The sequence below is a fragment of the Ochotona princeps genome, chromosome 5 (assembly GCF_030435755.1).
Source record: "Ochotona princeps isolate mOchPri1 chromosome 5, mOchPri1.hap1, whole genome shotgun sequence".
Lineage (NCBI taxonomy): Eukaryota > Metazoa > Chordata > Mammalia > Lagomorpha > Ochotonidae > Ochotona > Ochotona princeps.
The window spans coordinates 67,141,978-67,167,159 of record NC_080836.1 but is presented as its reverse complement, the minus strand read 5'-3'; the positions used below and the strand labels follow the sequence as shown (position 1 = coordinate 67,167,159).

Sequence of the window (25,182 nt, the reverse complement as noted above, 5' to 3'; positions counted from 1 at the left end):
GGCAAGAACATGGAGTAGGATTACTGTCAGGGGTGTGAAGTAGGACCATATCCATAAAGCACCTCTGGCAGAAGAGTAACTTGTCATGAAGAACCAGTTGCATAAAAACCGTCCTAATTGTTCTTCCTTTTTCTTCAGTAACATTGTGGCTGTAGGTAGGCTACTGGTGTTCCTTAAACTTTCCCTGTCTAGTATTCATGTATTTACACTTTTGCAGCAACTGATAAGATATTTTCCTGCCCATGAGGTTGGCTCCTAGAGTCTGTTTACCAGATTTAAACGATGCTGCAAAGAGCATGGAATCTTGAAGTGAAATTCTTTGACCTCAGAAAGTGAAGTCTGGATCTTTGAGATATCACTCAACAGTTAGACTGAAAACTCCTGTGTACAACCTTTAGGGTACCTCTTAATCAGCTTGTAGTCATAGCAGTGTCTTTAAGTTCAAAGGGAAGTGGCATGGCAGCACAGTGCAAATGTTGGGTTGGGTCTATAATTCTTACTTTATTAAAAGGTTAATGCCCTCTATGGTATTATCATAGTTTCTCTCCTTACTTCTTAGGTTAAGTAGATTTATTTTTGGGCAAAAACTCTAGTTACAAAGTGAGAAGGGAGAGCTACTACATTTCTGTCTTAAGATTTATGTCCTTGATGAATATTAGTGTTTTATAAAGTGTGCACTAATGTAATTGAGTATAGCCATTGTTTGCCTAGCTGACATCATAATTTATGACAGGACAGTTTTATTTTATTAAGCTTTGAGTTACATCCAGAATTTACTCCACTTGTGAAATGATTGTTTTTGTTAACAGATTAGAAAACTTCTGTTTGGTGTTTTGGCATGCTGAGAAATAAATGTTGAGATTTTGACTTGTGAAAGTGCCTTTATGGGGTATATTTTAATATTTATATGGACGCACAAATGGTTTATTTTGGATGGTAAAGGAGCTCATGGGCTGAAACTAGTCCACTTTTTTCTTCAAAAGGCACTCAATAAAATGTCTCCAACATCACTGAAGATTACACTAAGGCAGCTCATGGAGGGATCTTCAAAGACATTGCAAGAAGTGTTAACTATGGAATATCGGCTAAGCCAAGCTTGTGTGGTAAGATTTTTTTCTATGTATTTTCTAGCTATAAAAATGTTTATTACTCCATTACTGTACATTCCCTTTAGTAATAGACTACTATATCCAGATGTGAGGATACAATGCAGTATGCATCCTGCTTCCAAATTAAAGATGGACTCCCAATGAAACTTTTGGAAACACGTAGACAATGGGATGCTGGATTGTCTGACACTGTACCAGCAATGTTGGAGCAAACGTAAATAACAGACTGATGGAATCATGACTCCTTATGAAGGACTGTACTATTGTAGCAACATGGGGAAAATCAGTCGGGGTGGATTTGGGGGCAGAAGTCCCAGTCTCTCTGAAATTGTACCACAAAATTCAAAATTTCAAAATAAATTTTTAAAAATGTTTATTGCAGAGCATGTAAAATACAGAGCACTATAAGAAAATTATAACCATCTAAAGATGTGCTTTATAAAACCATCACATGTCAGTTAGCTTTAGTTTGCTACCCAGATTGTTATTAGGAATAAGCAGTTACATTTATAAAATAGCAGTTACATTTGCTTGTATGTGTTGAAAGTCCTCTATCCCAGTGTTTAGTCATGTGAACTTCAGCATATTCTGTAAATCTGAATTTCCTTGTTGGTAAAATGAGGATTGTTGTCAGCATTGTGGTATGGTGGGTTAAGTCACCACTTGCATTGCCAGCATTCCATATGGTTGCCACTTTGAGTTCCAGCTTTGCTCCACTTCTGTCCAGCTCTCTACTAATGTTCCTGGGGAAGCAGTGGAAGATGGCTCAGGGACTTGGGCCTCTGCAACCCTCCCCTGTGAGCAGATGGGAGTTCCAGGCTCCTGGCTTCCACCCAGCTCAGCTCTGGGAGTTGTGGCCATCTGGGGAATGAGCCAGTACATTAAAGATCTCTGTGTCTCTCTCCTCTCAGTAATTCTATCAAGCAAATAAATAAACCTTACACATAGCTGTGCACTTAGAAGTAGATAAGTAAAAGGGAGCTTTTTTTTAATTTAAAAATTCATTTTGGTACAAAAATATTTTAAAACATGATTTCATAATTATGCATTTTCCATAGATTTGCATTATAAGTACACAAATCAGTTACTTGTTTATTGCATTATCTAAACTGATAGATTAGAATTGAAAGTACCATTAAATGTATTTGGACAGTAATCATGGAAATCTGGTTTTATGAAACATTTCAGCATCATAGTTTGAAGGTAGAATCATCGCCATGTTCAGAAGATGGTTAATAAGTTATTTAGATTAATAAACTCTTAATCATTCTTAATTAGAAAGCAGTCATAGTGGAATTTAATATCTTGAGATGGTTAAGATAATCAGTCGTTCATCTAATTGGAAATAAAACTACGTTAGCCCTATCTTACAGTTACGCCTTGTAGAATGTAAAGGGGAGCTGAAGCGTATTATTCTACAAGTTGGTATTCTGCTGGATACCTGACATGCATTCTTTCCATTAAATCTTACACTGTCTCAAGGAAGATAAGTATTTGTGTCTCCTTTTTTGTTTTTCCAGATTTTTTTCTTCCAGATTCATTTACTTGAAAGTCAAAGTTAAAGAAGGGGAGAGAGAGAGAGAGAAAGGGAAGGAGGAAGGGAGGGAAGGAGGGAAGGAGGAAGGAAGGGAGGGAGGAAGGAAGGAAGGAAGGTAGGTAGGTAGGTAGGTTCGGTCGGTCGGTCGGTCGGTCGGTCTCTGTTAGTTGACTGCCTAAATGACCTAGCTGAGCCAGAGCAACACCAGAAGCTAGGAGCTTTATCTGGGTCTCCCAGGTGGGGGTGGCTGGGACATAGATGTAAGTACTTGGTTCAACTTCTACTACCAGAACCACTACCTGGTTCTGGATCAGAACCAGAGCAGCTGGGACAAACTGGAGCCCTCACAGGATCTGGTGTCACACGAAATGGCTTTGCCCACTGTTCTGCCCCAGCAGGTCTTCATTTATTAACAGGATAACTATAGCAGAAGTGACTTGCCCCAGTCTGTTCAGCTGTAAGGTAGATAAGGCATGTGAAACCAGTCAGTCTCTGACCACTGGGCCTCCAGTTTTTCACTGGGCAATTCTAGTGCATCGTGTAACATGGTTGAATCCTTCCTTCTCTCAGCAAGCACCTTAGGTATATGTGTTAAGGTTATGTTAACAAGAGGATACAGTTCTTTGTTTTCATGGGACTTTTAGTGAGTCTTGAGTCTAACTGACACTGAAGAAAAAGCAAGCAGAGTATGAAATTATGGCAGATTGTGTGAAGTGCTATAGGAATTATACAGGCCTGGTCAAGGATGATGCAGGGACAGGAGAGTGGGGGATTCAGGGGAAAACAGGCTTTCCATAAGCTGATCAGGATAGATGGCTGAATTATCACCTCATCTGTGACCTGGCAGATGGGAAGTGAACATGTTGAGGAGTGAAAGCAGTGGTGGGTGATCTCATTGCTCATTCGATTTGATTCGGTTTAAGAAGGTAATTACCACTGCTCTGTGGAGGCGTTCAAGAGTATATGTAGATACAAGTTTGCTGCAGTGATCCCAGTGTAAAATAGTAGTGATTTAGACTAGCATGATGCCTGTAGAAAGGAGGAGATGGATTTGAGAAAGATTCTGGAGATAGAATTGATAGAACTTGCTAATGAATATAATGGATACTGCATTTAGGAATTGGAGCTTTAGAGGTATGGGTTAGAGATTTAAGTCTGAAAGCCATCAACACCAAATTGAAAGTACTTTGGGTGTCTGTTTACTTAACAAGATGATCACTATGTACTGGACAGAGCACTTCATGAAAATAACTTTTTAAAATTTATTTTTAATTTTTATTTGAAAGGTGGAGTTAGGAGGAGAGAAAAAAAGCAAGTGCAATCTTTCTATCTGCTGGTTCTCTCCCAAAATGGCAGGAGTGGCCAGAGCTGATCTGATCAGAAGCAAGGAACTTGGAGCTTCCTCTGAGTCTCTGATGTGGGTATAGGTGCCCAAGGACTTGAACCGTCTTCCAAAGCTTTCCCAGGCCATAAGCAAGGAGCTGAATTGGACGTGTTACCCACTGTTCTGCTTAGCAGCTGGTGCTAGAACTGGCACTCATATGGGATGTTGGCTCCTTAGGCACAAAGTTAGCCTATTATGCCACAGTGCTGGCCCCTGGAATAAACTTTGTTCTGGGAGATGTGTGAAATGCGATAGACATAAAATATACAATATATATTTATTAAGGAGAAAAAATAAAGAAAAAATATGGAGTAAAGGCTGATGGGAGTTGAACTGTTGTTTGGGTGACCAGAGAAGACTTCATTGAGATGTTGAGTGGAAACTTGAAAGAAATGAGCAAGTGAGTCATATAAGTATGTGGAAGAAGAACCTTCTGGGCCAGTGAACAGTAATTAAAAAGCTCTGTTGGGAGTCTGCCTTCCTGTGCCCAGGGCAGGCAGTAGGTGGTAGCAAGAGATGTGGTCAGGGAAAGAGCCATGCAGGGTCTTGAGGATCTCTGATGACTTTGGCTTTTATTCTTAATGAGATGGAGAGCCATTAGAGGATTTGGAGCAGAGAGTATGTGTTTTTATTCTTGAACAGAATTGATCACTGAGACTGATGTGTTGAGCACCAAATGGATAAGATCATATAGAAAGCAAATGGAAGGTATCAGAGCTGAGGTGAGACAGCGAAAGAATAATGTGAAGATAAAAACAGGACCAAGGTAGAAGAACTAGGTAAGTATTGGTAGCAAGGGAGAAGTATGTTGAGGATGAAAAAATGACAAACGGTGTTGAATTCTGCCAAAGTGTGTGGCAGATAAGGTTGGAAGTACCCGTGAATGTGGCAGCACTGAAGTTACAGGTTGCTCTGGCAAGGCATTGCAGAGGAGTGGTGGAGGCTGCAGTTGGGGAGGGACTAAATGAGGTGTGAAGAAAATGGGTCCAACATGTGTGCCTCACTCTATTCCTGAAGCAAAAATAGGATGGAAGCTGAAACTGTGAAATCAACTAAGGTTTTTGATTTTGTAAGACAGGATACTAGAGCATGTTTATAAATGATTAGGAATGACCCAACAAAGAAAAAGGATTATGTTGTTGATACTAATAGCTAATATTTACTGAACACATTTGTCGGACACTGTAGAGGTGTGGATTAAGCATAATTCTGTGATGGATGTATTGATACTGACATTTAAGATAAGAAAACTGTAGGTTAGAGGAGTTATCAGTCCAGAGTCACCTGGCTAGTAAGTAATAGGACCAAGATGTAAACCCACGCATGTGTTAGCTACTACGTCATGCTGGCTGCATTGCGGGTAGCAGTAAAAGAGAAGTAGATGTTTTCTCAAGGTGGGGTTTAGGGTCCAGGGAAGGCTGACCTTGTGTGCTTTGTGAACCTAATCAGGAAGGTACAGGTGGCTACAGCTGGCAGCAAGTGTTTCACAGGTGGGAAGATGGGAACGTTCTCTGAGGGCCTCTCAGTGAAGTCAAAAGTTATTATGAGACGAGAAGGTGCTTCAGGGATACAGGCTGAGAAGGCAGAAAACATTTTACATCTTTATTTGGGGAGTGGGGAAGAGATTGGAGATTGTTGTGCAATATTTAATGCCTGTTTAGGGGAAAGAGCAAAGTGCAGTGCAGGTGGAGTGAAAGGCACGGGACAGTGGATCTCAGCAACACCAAGGATGTGTAGTGATGCAGGAGCTGCAAGTGAGAGCAGGTGGCGGCGAGCTGAGGGGCTGACACTGGGGTCCAGGCTGTCGTCATCAGGGTTCAGATCATAAGGGGCTTTGGATTGAAGGCTGATGAAAAGGGAGGACAGACAAGACCACCTCAAATGAGAACACCCAGAAATGAATCCATTTCATCTTGGTTTTTCTTTCAGGGAAGTCATGATTTTGATGAAGGTGTTAGAGCTGGTAAGTGACAAATGGTTATTTCCTCCCTGGTTTTTAGGGAGACAGAATTTGTAGGTATACCCTGTTAATTGAAGATGACTTGTTAAAAATCAATATTTATGAAGATGGTTAGCTGGAGTGTGTTGTTACCCTTTGGGATGTAAAGGCAGATCAGTTTTGAAGCTGACACGGTCTTAAAAATTCGTAACTCTGTTGTTGCTTCCTAACATATTAAGTTTGTGAAAATGAAATTACTAGACAAGGGGATTTTTCAAAAAGCATTGAAATCCATACATGGTGTTTTTCCTAATACATATTCCAGGAACATTGAAGACTCCCGTGTGTAGGAAGTACTCCTGCTCCTAGAGCCACATGGATTGGTGACCACATCCTGCTGTGGAGGCCTTGAGAAGGGGCATTGATTCCTTTGCAGAGGTCCTCAAGGCACTCATCCTTCTGTATTGCACTGGCTTAGCAAAAATTGAATAGTGGCTGAGCCTTGCCATCCATCTCCCTTATCTGAGCACTCAGAAATTATTGGGAAAACCATGACATTTTCATTTTGCTACAAAGCATATTTAGGAAAAGCAAGAGATGTGGCTGAGCCCTTTACTCTAGAAAGAGCTGTTACTTGGTTCTGTGAGTTTTTCCTTTGTATTTAGTTTGCATATTTAATTTTCTCATTCTAATTTTTTTTAAAGATTTATTTATTTTTATTACAAAGTAGGATATACAGAGAGGAGGAGAGACAGAGGAAGATCTTCCGTCCGATGATTCACTCCCCAAGTGAGCCGCAATGGGCCGGTGCTGTGCCGATCCGAAGCCGGGAACCTGGAACCTCTTCTGGGTCTCCCACACTGGTGCAGGGTCCCAAGCTTTGGGCCGTCCTCGACTGCTTTCCCAGGCCACAAGCAGGGAGCTGGATGGGAAGTGGAGCTGCCGGGACTAGAACTGGCGCCCATATGGGCTCCCGGGGAGTTCAAGGCGAGGACTTTAGCCGCTATGCCACCGTGCTGGGCCCATTCTTACTAATTTTAATATAGTACAGACCCTGGATATACTTTTTGTATGAAGAAAAGATTGTTGTACTCTGAGCTCTAAGCCTCGATAATGATCACTTTTATGGAATGCTCTTAGCTTCTGGCATGATAGGATATCAGAATTAAGTACTGCATTCAGATCCTTCTGGAAGACACAAGAGGTTGACTCAAAAAAGATGGCTGTTACAGAAACCCCCTGGATTGTGCATTTCCCCACTGTTTCCCTGTGTGATCCTGGAGTGTGTAGCTCAGAGCCTAGATCTGATTTTAGGACAAATCTGCCACCTGGGTTGTGTTATTATTTGTTACATGTTAGACTAGCCCTTTTTTTAAAAAAAAAAAAAAAGGTATGACTTCCTGGTGCATACTTAGTTGTTTTAAGGAAAAAGAGGTAAAGCCGAACAGTAGCAAAGTGCTTATCAACTTTTTAGTAAAGTGTACTGCCTCCTCTGTCAGCATGGCCTGTGTGTTTAGAAAGGAGTTAACTGTTGTGGGTGAAATTGTTTAGTTTTTTTGGATCAATTTGTAGTTATGTCAGCAAGTTAGATACAATAATTTAGCAAAATAAGGAATGGTTGTTAAAAATCCTCATCCTTAACATAAATTTTCTTTTTGGTTTTCAATAATAAAAATGGATTGTTTGTGTAGGAATAGCAGTGAGATTGGGTCTCTCAGAAGACCTTAAAAATCTGAGCTGCCTGCCTAGCAAGAGCTTATTTATTCTAGGTACAAAGTGTTGTTGGCTTGAAATAACATAGATTTGATTAATGTTGCTTTTCCTTTTGCCTTTCTTTGGAATCTTAAGGAGGTAGAAAGTATTGGCCAGAAAACTTGAAGGGGAAGAAATTCTTGTGGAAAGAAGGGTCTAGGATTGTATATTGTTTACATTGTCCAGGGAATACAGACCCTTCAAATTGGTGAGAATCAACACATCAGTGTTAATGTCACCAAATCCCACAGTAGGCAGCCAGACTTTAAAAAGCTCCCAGTAGCCACATTCAGTTACATGTGAGATTTCCCTCCTTTACCTGCCAGTGCAGCCTTCCTCCTTGATTCCTGTGCTGCTTTAACTCTTTAGCCTTTTAGTGCTCCGTTTTTTTTTTCTAGTTCATTAAAGAGCGTGTATATTTAAATAGTCCCATCCTGCCCAAGGATTAAAGCACATTTTAAACATGCCTGATAAAGCTATCCATGCCTGGATCCACACTATTTTTAAAAAGTTTAAGGTAACATGAGATTTTGCATGTTCTCCTTGAGTTTCCTACCTAGCATTTGTGTAAGTATACCATGCTATCACAGCCAGGAAATGGACACTGCCCTCCAGATCCAGTAGGTCCACTCTGTAGCTACACTAAGTGATGACTATGCTGAAATAGAAGCAGGGGATTTCATGTTAGCATAAATAAAAGTGGTCTGACCTATTCAGAACTGTCTAAAGTAGAAGACTCAGCAGAACAGCAATATCCATATTTAATTATGTACAATTCCCTGTCTACCATAAACTACTAATTTTCCTCCCAAAACCAAACATGGAGACAGTTAAAAGGCTGATCTGGGACCTCTTCCCTTCCTTTCCTTTGAGCCAATTCTGGTTTTTTTGCTGTTCTCTAACATGAGGATTTCATTTATGACAAAAAAAAAAAAAGTTTACAATTTAAATCACTGGGTTAGTTCAATAGATTTAATTAATACTGAAAGCATGAGGCTTAGAAGGTCAAAAAATATCTACATTGGTTGTAAAAAAAAAATGTGATCCATGTAGACTCTTAGGGACTTTAATTTAGAAGAAAACTAGAACGTATTCACAAACCTAAATGGTTGGGGGGAAAAAATGTGCTATAGGAAAATAGCAAGTCATGAAAATGTATCAGGTAATTAAAATCTGGTAATATAAAAAAAAAATACACCGACTTCTGTATCTTCTCTTGACAGTTTTAATTGATAAAGATCAGAGTCCAAAGTGGAAACCAGCTACTCTAAAAGAAGTTACTGATGAAGATCTGAATCATTATTTTCAGTCTCTGGGAAGCAATGATTTGAAATTTTGAGGTGACTGGCCTTTTAAGGTACATTTGGAGCAGGGGCTGACCAACTATTGTATGTGGGCCAAATCTGGCCTGCTGCCTAGTTTTACACAGCTTGCAAGCTGAGTGGGTTTCTGCACTTAAAAATGGTTGGGGGAAAAAAAGAAAGTAGTATTTCCTGATATAAAAATTATATGGAATTAAAATTATCAGAGCCCATAAGCAAAGCTTTATTGGAACATACAGTTTGTACTGATGTGTTTACTTCTCTAATTGGGCCTGAAGAATCTGTCCACAGTAGTTTGTTAATCTCTCTTGTAGAAGACAACCAACTGAAAAATGGGACCTTCATGTTCTACATTTGCTAGTATTTTGTATGTTGAGTAAATTAAATCAGGTATATAGATTATAAATAAAAACCAAAAGATCTCATAGAATTTCCTCTCTGTATTTATCAAGGTTTTTCTCCAGTATAATTCAGCCTTGGCATTCTTTGAAATAATCAGAATCCCTTTCCCATGGAAAACTAAGGTAGTATTCTTGTTATTTACACTGTCATAATTCTTCATTCAGATTAATAAACTCATCTGAGACACTCTGCTGTTTGCATCACCAGTTTGTGTAATGGAAGTTAATTTTTTCCCTGTTGTTGGAGCTTGTTTGACTAAGTGAAAATAAGAATTTCATTCAAAACTATGTTTTCACCAGTAATTAGATGGTTTTAAGGTATACAAGAAATTTCAAGATGTTCCAGACTCAGGACCTTAAATTTCTAGGTAAGAATTTGGAGTAAGAATTTTTTAAGTCAAAAGGTTATCCTCAGAAACTGTTTCTTTTTCTGATTTTGTTCATACAAAAATAGACAAAGATACATGCTCTGCCTTTCTCTTGCTGGGGAAAACTGCAACCCAGAAGCTATTGCTCAAAGTTTTTTCTGATCTAGATCTATTAACAGGAAGCATATTTCTGCTGAAAATCCAAGAACAGACCTGAACTAATAATGCTTTTACATTTATATTCTGAAAGTTCCTTTATATTTATATTTCAGAATATAAATGTTTAAGAATGAGTTGTAAAAAAAGGCTTTTTTTCTTTACTAATCACCGATGCAGAAAATGTTAAATCTCATGTTATTCAGTAACTGGTAGGTATACAATATTAAGCTTTTTTTTTTTTTCCAGTTAAATAAGGATTCACAACTAGTTAATTAGAACTAAACTTTTATGTGAAACTATTTGAGGTGGGGAGTATATTGTATAATAAAAGTCTGGGAAATATATACCACTTCATAGCTAAGTCTTACAGGATTAAGAGAATCTATTCCAGTGCCTGTGGCTTTGAGGAAGACACACCCTATGTGGGAGTTCACATACAGGATGAAGGCAGATCATGATTGAGTACTATATTTTTTTAGAACTTTGTTTTTATGTTACTGTCCTTTAACATTACTTACGTCAAATTGATTTGAAAGCTATGATATACAAAAGTATAGTTACCACCATCACAAAATGTGAATGGTGTTGAGGGTCATGCTACCTCATTGTGGGTATTTTTACTAATAAGGCAGGTTGACACAGATTATTCCTTTGGAACTAAAATAATTGTGCTTTTAGTGTTCATAACTATAGAATTTGCGAAGAACTGGTAAGGCAACTAACTGTGCTCAAGAGACAGCTGGGGAAGGCAACAGTACAGCTTGTTGGCCTCTGAGTCTTTACAAACAAGGAATCTGCACATCTGTCCCTCTATCATCTACTTTCACAGTTGCCACTTGGTGGCTGGTTCACCCACCCTACCCTTTCCAGTGGCTAACAATTTTTCAGTTTTCTGTTTTATGTGTTTCCTTCCCAAACAGTCCTTCTACTCTTTGCATCATTCTGAAGGCCTTTCAGCAAAGTGAAGCTAGTATTTCAGAATAAAGCAACAGAAGACTTAAAGCTGTCCAAAGATGTTCTCATCTATCTTGTCATGGAGGTTAGGTCAAACTACGTTTTAATGAGGTAAATACCACACGTACTTTTAACTTGTTGGCTTCCCGCTCCTCCAGTCCACTCACTCACTGACTGTTCAAGCCTTGTATTTCCTTGCTTATGGGTTTATATAGATATGACATATTTCAAAGGGAAGTCACTTGGAGGATATTGTACACAGGGTACCATACATTTAAATATGACCCAGGGACAAAGGGGTAGTGCCTGTTGACAAACTATGCTGCTGTATTTTCAGAGAGCGTATTAGGAAAAACTTCTACAGAGAAGTGAAGCACAGTGCTCCCCTTTAAACTCCTGGGAAATTATGGCTCAGGGCAAAGAAGAAACCAAGTTCAAATCTCTTTATATCCTAACACAACCCACTGATTCTTGTCCCTGTGTATATTGAAAGTTTTAGTGTTACTCACTACTTTATAATGACTTGTGTTCTCAAAGTCTTTTACATACTTGCTTATCTTGCAGCAAATTGTTTTCAGATTAAAAATAACCACATGTAAGTCTTTGCTGAGCCATCAGTATAAATATGTAAAGCTCAAGTTTTCTTCATAAACTAAAAATAACCAAGAGAAACATTCTACCTTAGCCTTATGCCCTCAAATCCTTACATTAACAGGAGTGGATTCTGACCTGGTACAAATCTTAGGACAGGTGTCAAATCAACTTACAGAAGGTGCATTTGTTTGCAGTACTTCCCTTCTGCCAGTTGAGGAATTCTCTATTTGATTTGGGGCTTCAAAGGTATTAAAACAAGGTGACTTGTTTGCCTGCTTACAGCATTATAGAGCCCATAGGCATCTTCCTGCCACTGATTTTTGTGGCAATCAGGTCTTCAAATATATTACATATATGGGCTTATTAAAAATTTCCTTTCCAGTTAATCTTTACGATATCTTAAGATTTTACTTTAGAGACTGCCTCCCAATTTTCTTGAATTCTCTTCCTCCTCTCCCAAATCTTGTTAGCATTGATTTGAATTAGTGTGCAATACTTCAGAAAAGAAAATGCGTATGTGCTGTGCATCCCATGACTGAAATGAAAAAGAATTGCTACCTAAAAAGCCTAATTTAGTAAAATACTGCAAGTAAATAACTGAATGTCCCACTGGCACATGTTGTCTTTACACACACACAGGTACTCTTGGAGGATTGTTCTCTTGTGACATAATTCTTCATATTTGGCCCCACAACACTAACACTGAGAGCAAGCACTCATATGAACATTTTCATTTCTGACACAATAGGACTGAATACAGAATTAGCAGTACACTAAGTGCCATTGTCTACCTTACAGATGACACTTATCTTGAAGGTTTACTAGATTGCAGTTTCTATGAAACACTTGGGTAACGAATATCCCTGGGCTGCACAATTGATGCAATAAACAATGTCATGGCTTCTGTAAATTGAATCTTTGAGATAGCTTTATAGGCACAGTCCAGTTCATTAGGGCCCTGGGGTTCAAGGTGGTAGTTGAGCTTTTTTATCTACAAAAATAAGCATCTTAAGGACAGTGTTCAAGGTGGACCTCTTCTACACGGCTTACTTCCTAATGCCAAGTCGTTTATTGTCTGTCAGTGAGGGCCCTTGACACAAACGGTTTTAACAGGCCTCGCTGTTCACATGGCATTCCCAGGCCAAGGCATAGTTGAGAAAAACCCTTTTCAGAGCTGGGCTTTTACTTTTTTGTTTTGGTATAAATTAGCAGAAATAGTTATCTTAAAGTGAAGTGCCTTTAAAAAACAACCATTTGGAATGTGGGCTACTTTTTTAGTCTTTAGCATTTTCTTTGGTGAAACCATTACTGCCTCAGGAAAAAAGTAGTAAGACATACAGATAACCACTGAGCTCCTCAAAACGATGAAACTCCAAGATCAGGCAGATGAACATTGCTATTAACAGAACTGTGTAACATGTTTGATGTAACAATTCCTGAACTGGTGACAGTATTGGATGTATTTATGCATCCAGGTGGAATTATTTGTACTTACACCATTTTTTACTTATGTTTCATGTATTTAAGCTAGCACCGACTGCATCCACAGCTCAGCAGTGTCGACATCCTACAGGGTCAAGGGCACTCGCTCTCAATGTAAGGGATGTCATAGTACTTGATGTTATTTTTTGCCCACTGCTGCAAGGCATCATGCAAGATCTCCTGGGACAGGCGATGTGCATATTCCAAGATCACAACGTTGGTCCCTGGGGGTTCCTTCACTTCCTCTTTGACTGTCATGGGAGAAGGCATCCCGGGTGGTAATCCCTCTTCTGGCATAAAGTTTTCTTCACTCTCATGCTGCTTCTCAAGCTCCAGTGTGGCAGGAAATGGGAAAGTCTGTTTGGATTTCATGCAGCCCATGGTAGGTGAGGAAGTTTGAAAGAAAGCAAGAAAAAAAGACTACTTCCACAGCATCTTTGGGAAACGACAAGGGAGGATCCGTCCCTGTGATGTTGTCCCTCTCCAGGCCTTCCACGGTCAGCAGTCCTCGTCCTTGCCACCAGCCACGTGGAGTGTTTATCTGCCAAGAGAAAAGAGGTTTCATGACTTGAAGGTACATAGGTTATGTGGGGGAAAATGAGGTAATAAGCAGCTTCATCTCACTAATTGAGGATAAAAAAATGGATATTTGTGTAACAATTTCATTTTTTCAAGGTCTTAAGTTTTATGAAACTGAAAACAAAGTTTTAAACTTGTTATCTGTAACAAACGGTCGGCAAACTACAGCTGTTGGACCAAATTCCAGCTGCCTCTTGTCCAGAAGAGATTACTGGAACACAGCTATGTACATTTGTTTACAAGGCTTCTTTTGTGCTACTTCAATAGAACAGAAGCCTTGTGACAGGCTTTTCAGCTACAGGATCTCTAACTGGCCCTTGACAGAAATGTTTGCCAAACCCTGATACTGTCAAGGAAAACAAGCATATTAAAGCCTTAGAGGCTTAACTATGGCACTGACCCAAGCAGCTATGGCACCTACATCCAATGTGGGCACTGGTTCAAGGCCCAGCGGCTCCACTTCTTATACAGCTCCCTGCTTGTGGCCTGGGAAGGCAGTGGAAGGTAGCCTGGGTCCTTGGGCCCCTCACCCACATGGGAGACCCAAAGGAAGCTGCTGGCTCTTAGCTTTGGATTGGCTCAGCCGTGGCCATTTGGGGAGTAAGTCAGTGGATGGAAGCTCACTATCTCTCCTCTATAAAATCTACAGGGTAAACTTTCTCCTACCAAAAACCTCAGAAGCCTGCGCATATTAATATTGCTATTCAGAGTCCCACTTTGTCCCCTAAACCAGACATTTACAACTCAGACTGGCAGAAAAGATAGAATTTATATTAGTGTAGAAATTAGGAACACACAGGTTAGTCAGACCTGAACCACCTGGTTTTCCTTTCTAACATTCTTTTCTAGCTTTCTTTCTAACTCCTTTTAACTAATGTCCTGTGAAATTATTTGAAAAACTCAGATTAAAATGAAGGTTTTCTTCCTAAATATCCAATTGCTGCTCATGTTTGATATCTGAGTAGTAAGCTACAATGCTTGTGATGTGTCTTCAAACTTGCCAAGTGGGTGTTCTTGCTGGGTCAGCTTCTCTTAGGATAGGACTTAAAATACAAAAACCACCTCATTGTCTGAAGAACTAGCCATTAAGAGTGCAGGCAAAATCCCTTTACATGAGGGCAATAATCCCTGTTTGTATCTGGGGACACCAAAGACGGCTCTAAAAATTCGTTAAAAAGCTCAGTTGACTTATTTCTAAAACTACTCATGTTAACACAGCCAATTCTAGAAGGGGGTTTCCAAGATGGCTATATAGGGTAAAGACATTGATTTTGGCTGGGTAAGTTCAGCAAGAGGTGGCCCAGTTGTACTCCCAGAGGAGACTTAGAGAACCCAATAGTCAGACACCACAGAAGATTTGGAGACAACATGTGGCAGCAGAGATGACATGGCTGCGCATTGTGGGCAGGTATGATAGGCTGTGATAGCCAGAGTAGCATTCAGTATTGCCTGATTTAGAAACTCATGGAAACCACATCCACCCCAGGTTCAGACAGGAGTCTGAACCACCCCAGTTCCCCTTCCACCTTACTCCTGCGTATTGCCGAGACTAAGAAGTAGAAGTTGCAATCTTGGTGGGGGTGCAGATCAGCTGACAAAGCCCTTGACGCTGGGTCCCTGGAGCACACAGCAACAGCAGTGACCTCAGCATGCTCCTGGGTTTATGTGAGTTTGTACCCACCTCTGCATGGGTGTCTGCTTAACCCTATACAGCAGACATCTTGCTGGTTCCATCAGGAAAATAGGTCCTTGTTTTCATTGACTTAGAGACTAAATTGGAGCAAGAGCAGGAAGCCAACGTAGAGAGCTGGTTTGTTGGGAGTCACAGCTACCCTGGCATAACCTTGGGCATTGAACATCTTGGAAGAGTCAAAGAGATTGTCTACACAGGGGAGGCACAACTGTCACTGTAAACACAAAGGAGGAAACCCACCATTCCCACTGACTAGAGCAAGCTGCCCACACTCAGCACAAAACCTGGATATCCACTAAAGGAACAGTGGTTCTATTAAGCCACAGAGGTACAGTACAAAGAAAATCATCAAATGAGAAAACTCACTCACTGAAATACCTAAGAATAAACATGCATCAGCAGCATGAACAAAGAAAGCTAGTATGACTCCCCCAAAAAGAACACAAAAATACTTCAATTTAGTTGCCTTTCAGTAATGACCATGAACACAAATTGCTTAAACTTTCCAATTAGAAGACCGCTTACTGGATTAAAAGACAAGACCCATCTATTGCTGCCTGAAACAAACTTCAACAAAGGTACACACAAAATGAAAATCAGATTGAAAAGGGTATTCCATGCTAAGATTTTGGAAAAGTGAGCTGGCATAATTCTAATGTCAGACAAAATTTTAACAAACTATAAAAAGGTAAAGAGGGCATTATATAATGTTTAAAGGGTCAATTTAAGAAACTACCATAGTAAATGTATATGTACCCAATGCCAGGGCACCTGTCTGGGTAACGGATCTATAGGGAGACACTCGATACAATGTGGGATTTTAACGCTCTACTATCATACTATCAACTACTAGGCAGAAACTCAAACAGCTAATCTATACCAAGGTTCAAGTGGACATGATTACTTCACATGCAACATTTCATTCTGTGGTGACAGAATATATTCTTTACATTAGCTCATGGAACCCTCTCTGGGATAGACCACATGATAGGCCAAAAAGCAAGACTTAGTAAATTCCAAAAAAAACCCAAAATCATTCCTTGTATCTTTTCAAAGCCCCAGCAAATGAAGCTGGAAACTACCAGTAAAACTCCAGAAAACATGCAAATATGGATACTGGACAACAAGCTACTGAATGAACGAACAGTGGGTCACAGAAGAGGGAAATTAAACTCCTAGAAATAATTGAAGATGGCAGCACATTTCACAACTTATGGAATTGAGTGAAAGCAATATTAAGAAGGAAGTTCATAGCAGTTAGTGTATATTCCAGAAATCAGGAGGGCATCAAATAGGTGATCTATCCAATACATCTCAAGGGCCTAGAAAAAAACAAATAAAACTCCAAATTAGAATAATTAAAATTGAAACAAAAAATATATGATCAATGAGTTGAATAGCTGGGTTTTTGAAAAGAACAAAAACAATACATCATTAGCATAACCAAGAAAAAAAGACCCAAATCAATGATCAAAAGGGAAGCGGGCGGGCTGGTGTAGTGGTGCAGCAAGCTATTCCTCTGTCCTGTGGCACCATCATCACATATGGGCAGTGGCTCATGTCACTGCTGTTCCATTTCTAATCCAGCTCTCTGCTTATGGCCTGGGAAAGCACAGGGAATGGCCCAAGTTCTTGGGACCCTACACCCATGTGAGAGACCTGGAAGAGGGTCCTGGCTCCCAGCTTTTCAGATCAATTCAACTCTGGGCATTACAACCATTTGGAGAGTGAACCAGTGGATGTTATGTAGACCTCTACCTCTCCCTTACTCTATAAACTCTGCCTTTCCAATAAAAAGTAAATCCTCAAAAAGGAAAATATAATAGTGGACACCACAGTTATAAAGGATAAAGAGTTACAACAGTCAGCTATATTCCAACAAACTGGTAATTCTAGAAGAAATGAGTAATTTCTGGATACATACAATCTACCTAAAACAAGTCATGAGGACATCAAAAAACCTAGACACACTAATAACTAGAACAGAGGTTGAGTCAGTAATAAAGACTGTTCCAACAAAAAAAGTCGAGGACAGTATGGCTTCACTGATGAACTCTGAACCTTTCATAAAGAACTAATTAAAATTCTTCACCAAAACAATGAAGGGGAGGGGATCCTCCAAGTTCCTTTTGTGAGGCCAACAGAACCTTAATTACAAAACCAGAAAAATCCAAGAACTATAGACCAACATACATGATGAGTATGGATGCACAAATCCTCAACAAAATACTAGTTAATTGAACCCAAAAGTTAATTGGAAAGGTCATTTACTCAGAGCAAGTGGGATTTATTCCTATTATACAGGAATGGTTCACTATATGCCAGTCAATAAATGTGACTCGCCACATTAACAAGCTTAAGAATAAAAACCAATTATCTGAATAGAGAAAGCATTTAATATTATCTTCCTCAACACAATCCAGAAAATATAAAAAATCCATGTCAGCAACATTGAATAAGGAAAAATTAGAACCAAAGATGTCCACTCTCACCACTGGTATTCAGTATTGTCCTGGAAGTCTTAGCCAGAGCTATTAGACAAGAATCATTTAAGGGCTACAAATTGGAAAGGAGGAAGTCAAGCTATCCCTGTTTGCAGAGGATATGCTTCTGTATAAAAGAACCAAGAGATTCTGCTGCAGGATATAAAAGCAACACACACACACACACACAGAGACACAAACCAATGGCTTTTGAATACGCCAACAATTCTGTGCCAGAGAAAAGAGCTTTTAAGAGCTGTCCCATTCACAATCGCTACAGTAAAACCTTACATACCTTGGGATAAATTTAACCAAGGACATGAGGGATTTCTGCAGTGCAGATTAAAAGCCTTAAAGAGGACACCAAAACATGGAAAAGTCTGCATGTTCATGAATTTGTAAAGTTAACACCAAAACGCCCATGTTACTGAAAGTAATTTACAGACTCAATGCAATCCCAATAAAAATACCTACAGCATTCTTCTCAGATCTTGAAAAAAAAGCCAAAATTCATGTGGAAACTTAAGAGATCTCAAAATAGAGCATTCTTAAACAACAAAAAGCCAAATATATCACAGCACCAGACTTTAATGTGTACTACAGGGCAGTTGTAACCAAAACAACCTGTACTGATACAAAGACAGATATGAAGATCAATGGAACATAACAGAAATGCAAAAGAAAATAGTCCACGTATCTATGACCATCTTATTTTGGACAAGTGAGCCAAGATCAACTGAGTAGTTCAACAAATAGTAGATCAACAAATAGTTCTGGAAAAATTGGATCCATGCATGCACCTTACACCTTCTACAAAAATCCACTCAACAGATCAAGGATCTAAATCCATGATCTGATACCATCAAATTATTAAAAGGATGTATTGGCAACCCTTTGCAAGAGAGGCGTAGGTAAAGACTTTTTGAAAAAGACTCCAGAAATACTGCCAATTAATGCAAAGATAAACAAATAGGATTACATCAAGCTAAGAAGCTTCTGTATTGTGAAGGAAACTGCCAATAGATTGAAGATGGAGCTGACAGAATGGGAAAGAATATTTGTGAACTACAAAGCAGATAGATGATTAATATCCAGAACTTACAAAGAAACTCAACAGAAAAATAATCCAGTTATGAAATGGGACCTGAACAGGCATTGTTCAAAAGAAAAAATCAAATGGCTAATAAACATGAAAAAAGGTTCAGGTTCTCCAGCTATCAAGGAAATGCAAATAAAAACTACAGTGAGATTCCACACCTTACCCCAGTAGAAATGGCTACCATACAGAAATCAGAAGACATAAGTGCTGGTAAGGATGTAGGGGAAAGGGTACCCTAATCACAGTTGGTTGAAATGTAAACTAGTATATCGTTATTAAATACAGTATGAAGATTTCTCAGAAATCTGAAAACACATCTAACATATAACCCAGTCATCCCACTTTCTTGAAATTGACCCAAAGGAATTGAAATTAGCATATGAGGGAGTTATTTGTACCCTCATGTTTATAGCAGTTCAGTTCACAATAGCCATTATGGAATCTTATCTTTTATGGATTCTAAATGGATTCAGCTATGGATAATGCTGGGTGAAATACATTCATTCCAAAAGTCAAATGTATGCTTTCTCTAATCTGTAACAAGTTATACAAAGAGTACCAAAAAAATGTTGTCTCTATTAGTGAGATTAACATCCTGGGATTTAATTAATGTTCACAGCCTGTGTCTATATTTCTGAATAATAGCATTTCCATTGTGTTTACTTTTTACTCTACTTGTTATGTCTTTACCAATTGGAGTGTTAAGCTTGTGATTATGAAGCAAATGGAAAATATACCATTGTAATAATATGGTGGGAAAATAAGTAGGGAGGATCAGGAGAGAGGAGGGGGAAGAGGAAGAGGAGGGAGGCTTTATATTTCTAAATCTGTATCCTGAAATCTGAAATCTCACTGTATGCAAAAAAAAAAAAAAGAGGGGGCGGGGAATTTGGAAAAGGTGGGCCCGGTGCTGTGGCCTAGTGCCTAAAGTCCTTGCCTTGAACACACCAGGATCCCATATGGGCGCCGGTTCTAATTCCAGCAGCCCCACTTCCCATCCAGCTCCCTGCTTGTGGCCTGAGAAAGCAGTCGAGGACGGTCCAAAGCCTTGGGACCCTTCAACCCCTTGGGAGACCTGGAAGAAGCTCTGGGCTCCTGGCTTTAGATTGGCTCAGCTCTGACCATTGTGGCCACTTGGGGAGTGAATCATTAGATGGAAGATCATCTTTTCTGTCTCTCCTCCTCTCTGTATATCTGACTTTGCAATAAAAATTAATAAATCTTTAAAATAAATAAATCTTTAAAAATTTGGAAATGGTAACTTGTGAAACTTTTAGACATTTCATTTTTATCTAAGTTTTCTTGAAGTATTATAGCTGCTGCTGTGTGATAGGAGTAGAAAGTAAATCTAGCCTTCCACCTTGACTTGATTTTACCCCCGTATGCCCTACTTTATGGTCCTGATTTCAGAGAGATATTTGAAAACAGTAAGTCATGTACATGCCAGTGTCTTGTTAACAAAACTGAAACCTTGGTCACTGTTGTGCTTGTGTATGTCCACATAAAATGAGCTGCCACAGCATCTGGTTTTTAAGTTAGGAATAATGATTAAAGGAACTAGACATGGTTAACCTGAAAAAGATTGGAGAATTCAATGTCAGATATATGAAAAGCCATGAATAGAATTATAAGAATATTCAGTGATTTCTAAAGCAGCTTTGTTTTTGCAAAAGCAACTTTTTCTTATGGCTGTTTAGTGTGTTATTTGCCTTCTCGCCAAAAGCAGTCTTAACTGTGGACAAAATCTTGTGTGTGCAGCATTTGCTGATACTGAACAACAGTAGACAGAACCCCAGGATTCTCAGAGAAGGGACACATAAAATGGTACATCCCACACTTGATCTTCCAACATTGTTACAGGGCCTGAACCTAAGGCTAATGGCATTTCTGTCCAGTTGGGAAAGATGATGTTTGGGTTATTGAAACAACTATAATTTATGAGACAGAATTTACAAAAAGAGCTGTGGGGAGAGAGTCAGAAATTTGCATGGGGATTCATCTAGGGTACTTGTGTGAGGACAGGGATGTGCATCCGCTGCCGGAAAAGGGTCTGCATGACCTTGCAGATTGGAGCTGAATAGTGACATTGGAAGTCACTATTATCTGATCATTCAGAGCAGCCAGTGTGCCGAGACCTCATGGGCAATTTGGGGTATCAGTTACTACTTTAGAAACATGGCACCTTTGGAGTAAGGAGCTGGCAAACTTTTCTTGAAGTGCCATATCCCATATAAAGGGTTACTTCAGAAAGCTTGTGGAAATGGAATTAAATTTTAGTGCAAAAAGTTAGAAACCTGTGCAGTTTAATAGTACACATTTTCGTGAAAATTTTGAAGACCTCACACACACATATTTTTTCAATTTGCATTAAAATGTCTTTGTTCCAGTTTCCACAAATTTGTTTAAATTATGACTTGGGCCTGTGAGCCCTGTTAATTGATGCTTTTGCTTTCTTGACCCACTTCATTTTCTCAAACCTTCATTCCCCATGTACTGATATTTGGAGGCCAAGTCTTCCAGAGGTGACATCAGGGAATCTGTGTCCTTATAAAAGAAACCCTTGGTCATTCCCTCACATCCACTAGCAGGCAAGGACACAACAGAAGACATGAACCAGGAAGTGGGCCTTAGCAGACCCTGCTCCTGCTGGTCTCTTAATAAGATCATCTTCCCAGCCTTAAGATTTATAAAAAATAAGTTTTGTTCATAACCACCCTGTTTAAGGATCTCATTATAGCAGATTGGTCTATTTCTCAGTCACACAGCCCTGCTATAGTGACATAAAACCAGCCAGAGGTAGTACACGTGGACCTAATTGTAGAAAGCTCATGGAAAAGTAGAATTGACAGAAATTGATTCCAGTGCAAACAATTCTGAAATCCATGTAGTTTTCTCACAATATGCATTTGTCATTAACATTTTAAAAAGATCTAATGCATGGATTTCAATTTTTGCCAATAAAATTAACTTATTTTTAAATTCCATTTTCATGACTTAAGTGCCATTGTATAAATAAATGAGCATGACTATATTCCAATAGAACTACTTTTACAGAAATGGACAGTCCATGAAGCATACTAGACGTTCACACAGCCACGCTGCCAATCTGACAAAGAATAAAACTCAGTACAGTTTATACAAAGGCATATGAGGGGAATCAAGAGCGATCCTGACAGCCTCTTAACAGCAGGTTATACGCATGGAGCAGGAGGGGGACCCCAGAATGGAGCAGGTGGACAGGAGGAGGCTTGTATCCCAACCCTGAAGATTCCCAGATCCTCACCAAGGACTATCAGTACATGTACCGAGAACTACATCCCAACTGCCAAGGAGACCACGGGGAACTGGAGTGCCTTCAGAGGCCTAGAATTCTGAGGTCACCCACCCCCATTTGGATCTACCACATGGGATGGAAGAAGCCCAAATCATTCCTTGCAGGATCCAAGGTCATCGGAACAACAGCCAGGAGCACTGAGCGGCCTGCAGAAACAGAACAGTAAACTTCCTTCAGGACTAGCGAGAGGAGCTTTCTCTGGTCCCTGCTTGGGTCCAACTTTGGGTCCCCACCCTCTCTCGTAATGACCATCAGGATTGCTCCAGAAACCCCTCAAAACAAACAAACTAGAAAGAGAACAACAAGGAAAGCTTAGAATCAGACAGGAAATGGTCAACATGGATTCACATATACCTTACTAGGCAGACACAAAGATTAGTTACTCCTCACTAGGGTATTGAGGATTTCTCTGCACACCCCTCCTAAAACTGTTCTGCACCTAAACTGTTGACATATGCCTTGTTAGAGTTATAAGCCAGTTTAGACTACCCTAAAAACTGCCAGGTTCAGCAAAATTATGCTTCAACACTACAATCTGCTAAATACTAAAATGAAAATAGACATGAGACAGCTGAATAGTACTCTACTGCCATTTAAAGGTGTATAGAACCCGGTTGTATATAAACTAAAATTGAACTGTCAAGTAGTCACAGGAGGTGGTTAAGAACTTACATTTTTTAACATATTGGTTACTCAATACCATGTCAATTCCATAATGTTGTAAAATGTTGTTGTTATGTTGGGGCTTTTAATTGATCAGGATGATACTCTGCCAGCTCTACCTTCAGACCAGAGATGGTCTCCCCAAGAAACTGTTGAATTTATCTGGACAATAAGATGCTGTACTCTATGCTTGGTATATGCTTGCAATGAAAGAATCTCAACTGAATTTGAACTATAATACTGCAACAAGGTGGAGGAATCCACCATAGGGTGAGGGGATGGGGAGGGACTGGGGGAATCCCAAAGCCTATGAAACTGTGTCACATAATGCAATGTAATTAATAAAAAAAACCGACAAAAACTCAGTACAATTTAAAGGTTATGCTGTGACCGACTCCATAGCAGATACTGTTCACAGTGTGCACCAGCAGTAAAGTACTCACTGGCCAGGCAAATAAGCAGGAAAACGGGACTCACAACCAAGAAAAAGGACAGTTAGTAGAGACAAACCTCAGCATGATGAACCAGTTGGTAAGTAACAAAACTTAGTAGAATGCTAAAGCAGCCATTTATATACAAGGAAATCAAGAAAATCATCATAACAACTGAAGAAATACAAAAATCATCATGAATGAAGAAATACAGAATCTGAGTAGTGAAAAATGTTAAACAAAAAAGAAAACTCAAGAACTAAAATGTATGATACCTAATAGTAAAGTATATGGGTTACCAGATATTGCAAAAGCAAGCATTAGTGAATTTGACATGAATCTGCTGCTTTATGCCATCTGAAAAATGGGAGGAGGTGCAAAAACATTTGAACAGAGCAACTACTAAAAGATAATGTAAGTGGAGCTGGCCTCTTCTATAAAGATACTAATTCAAAGTCCCAGTTGCTCCAACCCATCTCCCTGCTAATGTACCTGGAAAAGCAGAAGATGGCCTACATGCTTGGGCCCATTGACCCATATGAGAAACCTGGTGGCCGTTACAGCTGTTTCCAGAATGGACCAGTGGATAGAAGATCTCTTGTTCTCCCAACCTCTCCATAATTGCCTTTCAAAAAAAAAAACAAAAAAGCCAGGGAGTGGAGAAAAATATAAAACAACATGATACAGGATTGTTACCTGGAATAGGGAATTCTTCTAAACCAGAATTTGTGTAACTTCTGTATAAAAATGGGCAAAAGATCTGAATCTCACCCAAAAAGATGCAAGTGTGCATTTGCAAGAACACACACAGTGAAATCAATGGATATGGAAAAACACTACCATTCAGAGCACTTCTAAAAAGTCATGCAAAACGGAATGTTTGTGCAAAAAAACCTTGAGAAACACATAGATTTAAAAAAAATACTCATTTCTATGAACTCTGAATGGCCCCTTGTATGTCAGTAGAGAATTGTAATATAAGAGATACAACTAAACCTTATCAGAGTGGCAGAAAGCCAGACCACCAAACGCCAAATGAGTATGTGGAGTAACACAACTTTTGTTTACTCCTGGTGAGAATAAAAAAATTGTAGAATCTTTTTTGAATACTGTTTGGTAGTTTATTATAAAACTAAACATCCTCTTGCCATATGACCAAGCAATTGTGCTTCTTGGTATTTACCTGAATTTATATTCACACAAAAACCTACACACAGATGGTCTAAAGCAGCTTTCTTTATAATTGCCACAACTTGGAAGCAACCAAGGTGCCCTTCAGTTGAATGATTAAAAGCTAGTAACACTAGACATGACAGAGTACTCAGCATTAAAATTAAAGAGAAGTTCTAGAAAACAAGGAGACTTAAATGTATATTACTACGCTAACCATTCTCAAAGAGCTACCATATGTTTTCAAACAATCTAGAAAATGTGGAACTATTAGGACCGTAAATAAGAGCAATGGTTGCTAAGGGTTACAGAGGAGGGAGAGGTGAATAAGTTCATCATAGATGATTTAAAAAAAAAAAAAGATTTTGATTTAAAAGAGCAAGGAGGTGAGGCAGAGATCTTTCATCTGCTGATTCACTCTACAAATGGCTGCAATGACCAGAGCTGGATTAGTCTGAAGCCAGGAGCTTCATACTGGTCCCCCATGTGGGTGCAGGGGCCCAGGCACTTGGGCCATCTTCCATTGCTTTCCCAGGCCATTTGTAGGGAGCTGATCAGAATTGTAATAGTCAAAACTCAAACCCGTGTGCATAGGGGATGCCAGCCTGACATAGTTTGCTATGCCATGGTGCCAGCCCCAGCACAGATTATTTTCATGGCATTAAAACTATATTACAGGCCATTACAATGCTAAATACACACTGTACAATACCAAGAGTGAACCCAAAC

At 39.4% G+C, this 25,182-nt stretch overlaps 2 protein-coding genes across 3 annotated transcripts in view; one reads left to right on the top strand and one right to left on the bottom strand.

Moving 5' to 3' along the window:
* The window catches only part of HIBCH (3-hydroxyisobutyryl-CoA hydrolase), a 75,845-nt gene extending 66,686 nt beyond the window's left edge, over positions 1-9,159 (top strand). Inside the window, exons 12-14 of the mRNA XM_012931528.2 lie at positions 984-1,103; positions 5,960-5,993; positions 8,945-9,159. Coding sequence (XP_012786982.2) covers positions 984-1,103; positions 5,960-5,993; positions 8,945-9,060 — 270 coding nt within the window. The 3' untranslated portion in view covers positions 9,061-9,159. The remainder of the gene's footprint in view (positions 1-983; positions 1,104-5,959; positions 5,994-8,944) is intronic.
* Positions 9,160-12,897: 3,738 nt separating this feature from the next.
* The window catches only part of C5H2orf88 (chromosome 5 C2orf88 homolog), a 51,919-nt gene continuing 39,634 nt past the window's right edge, over positions 12,898-25,182 (bottom strand). For both annotated transcript variants that reach the window (XM_004577290.3, XM_058664727.1), the window contains exon 2: positions 12,898-13,542. In XM_004577290.3, the coding sequence (XP_004577347.1) occupies positions 13,095-13,382 (288 nt within the window). In that variant the 5' untranslated portion in view covers positions 13,383-13,542 and the 3' untranslated portion in view covers positions 12,898-13,094. The remainder of the gene's footprint in view (positions 13,543-25,182) is intronic.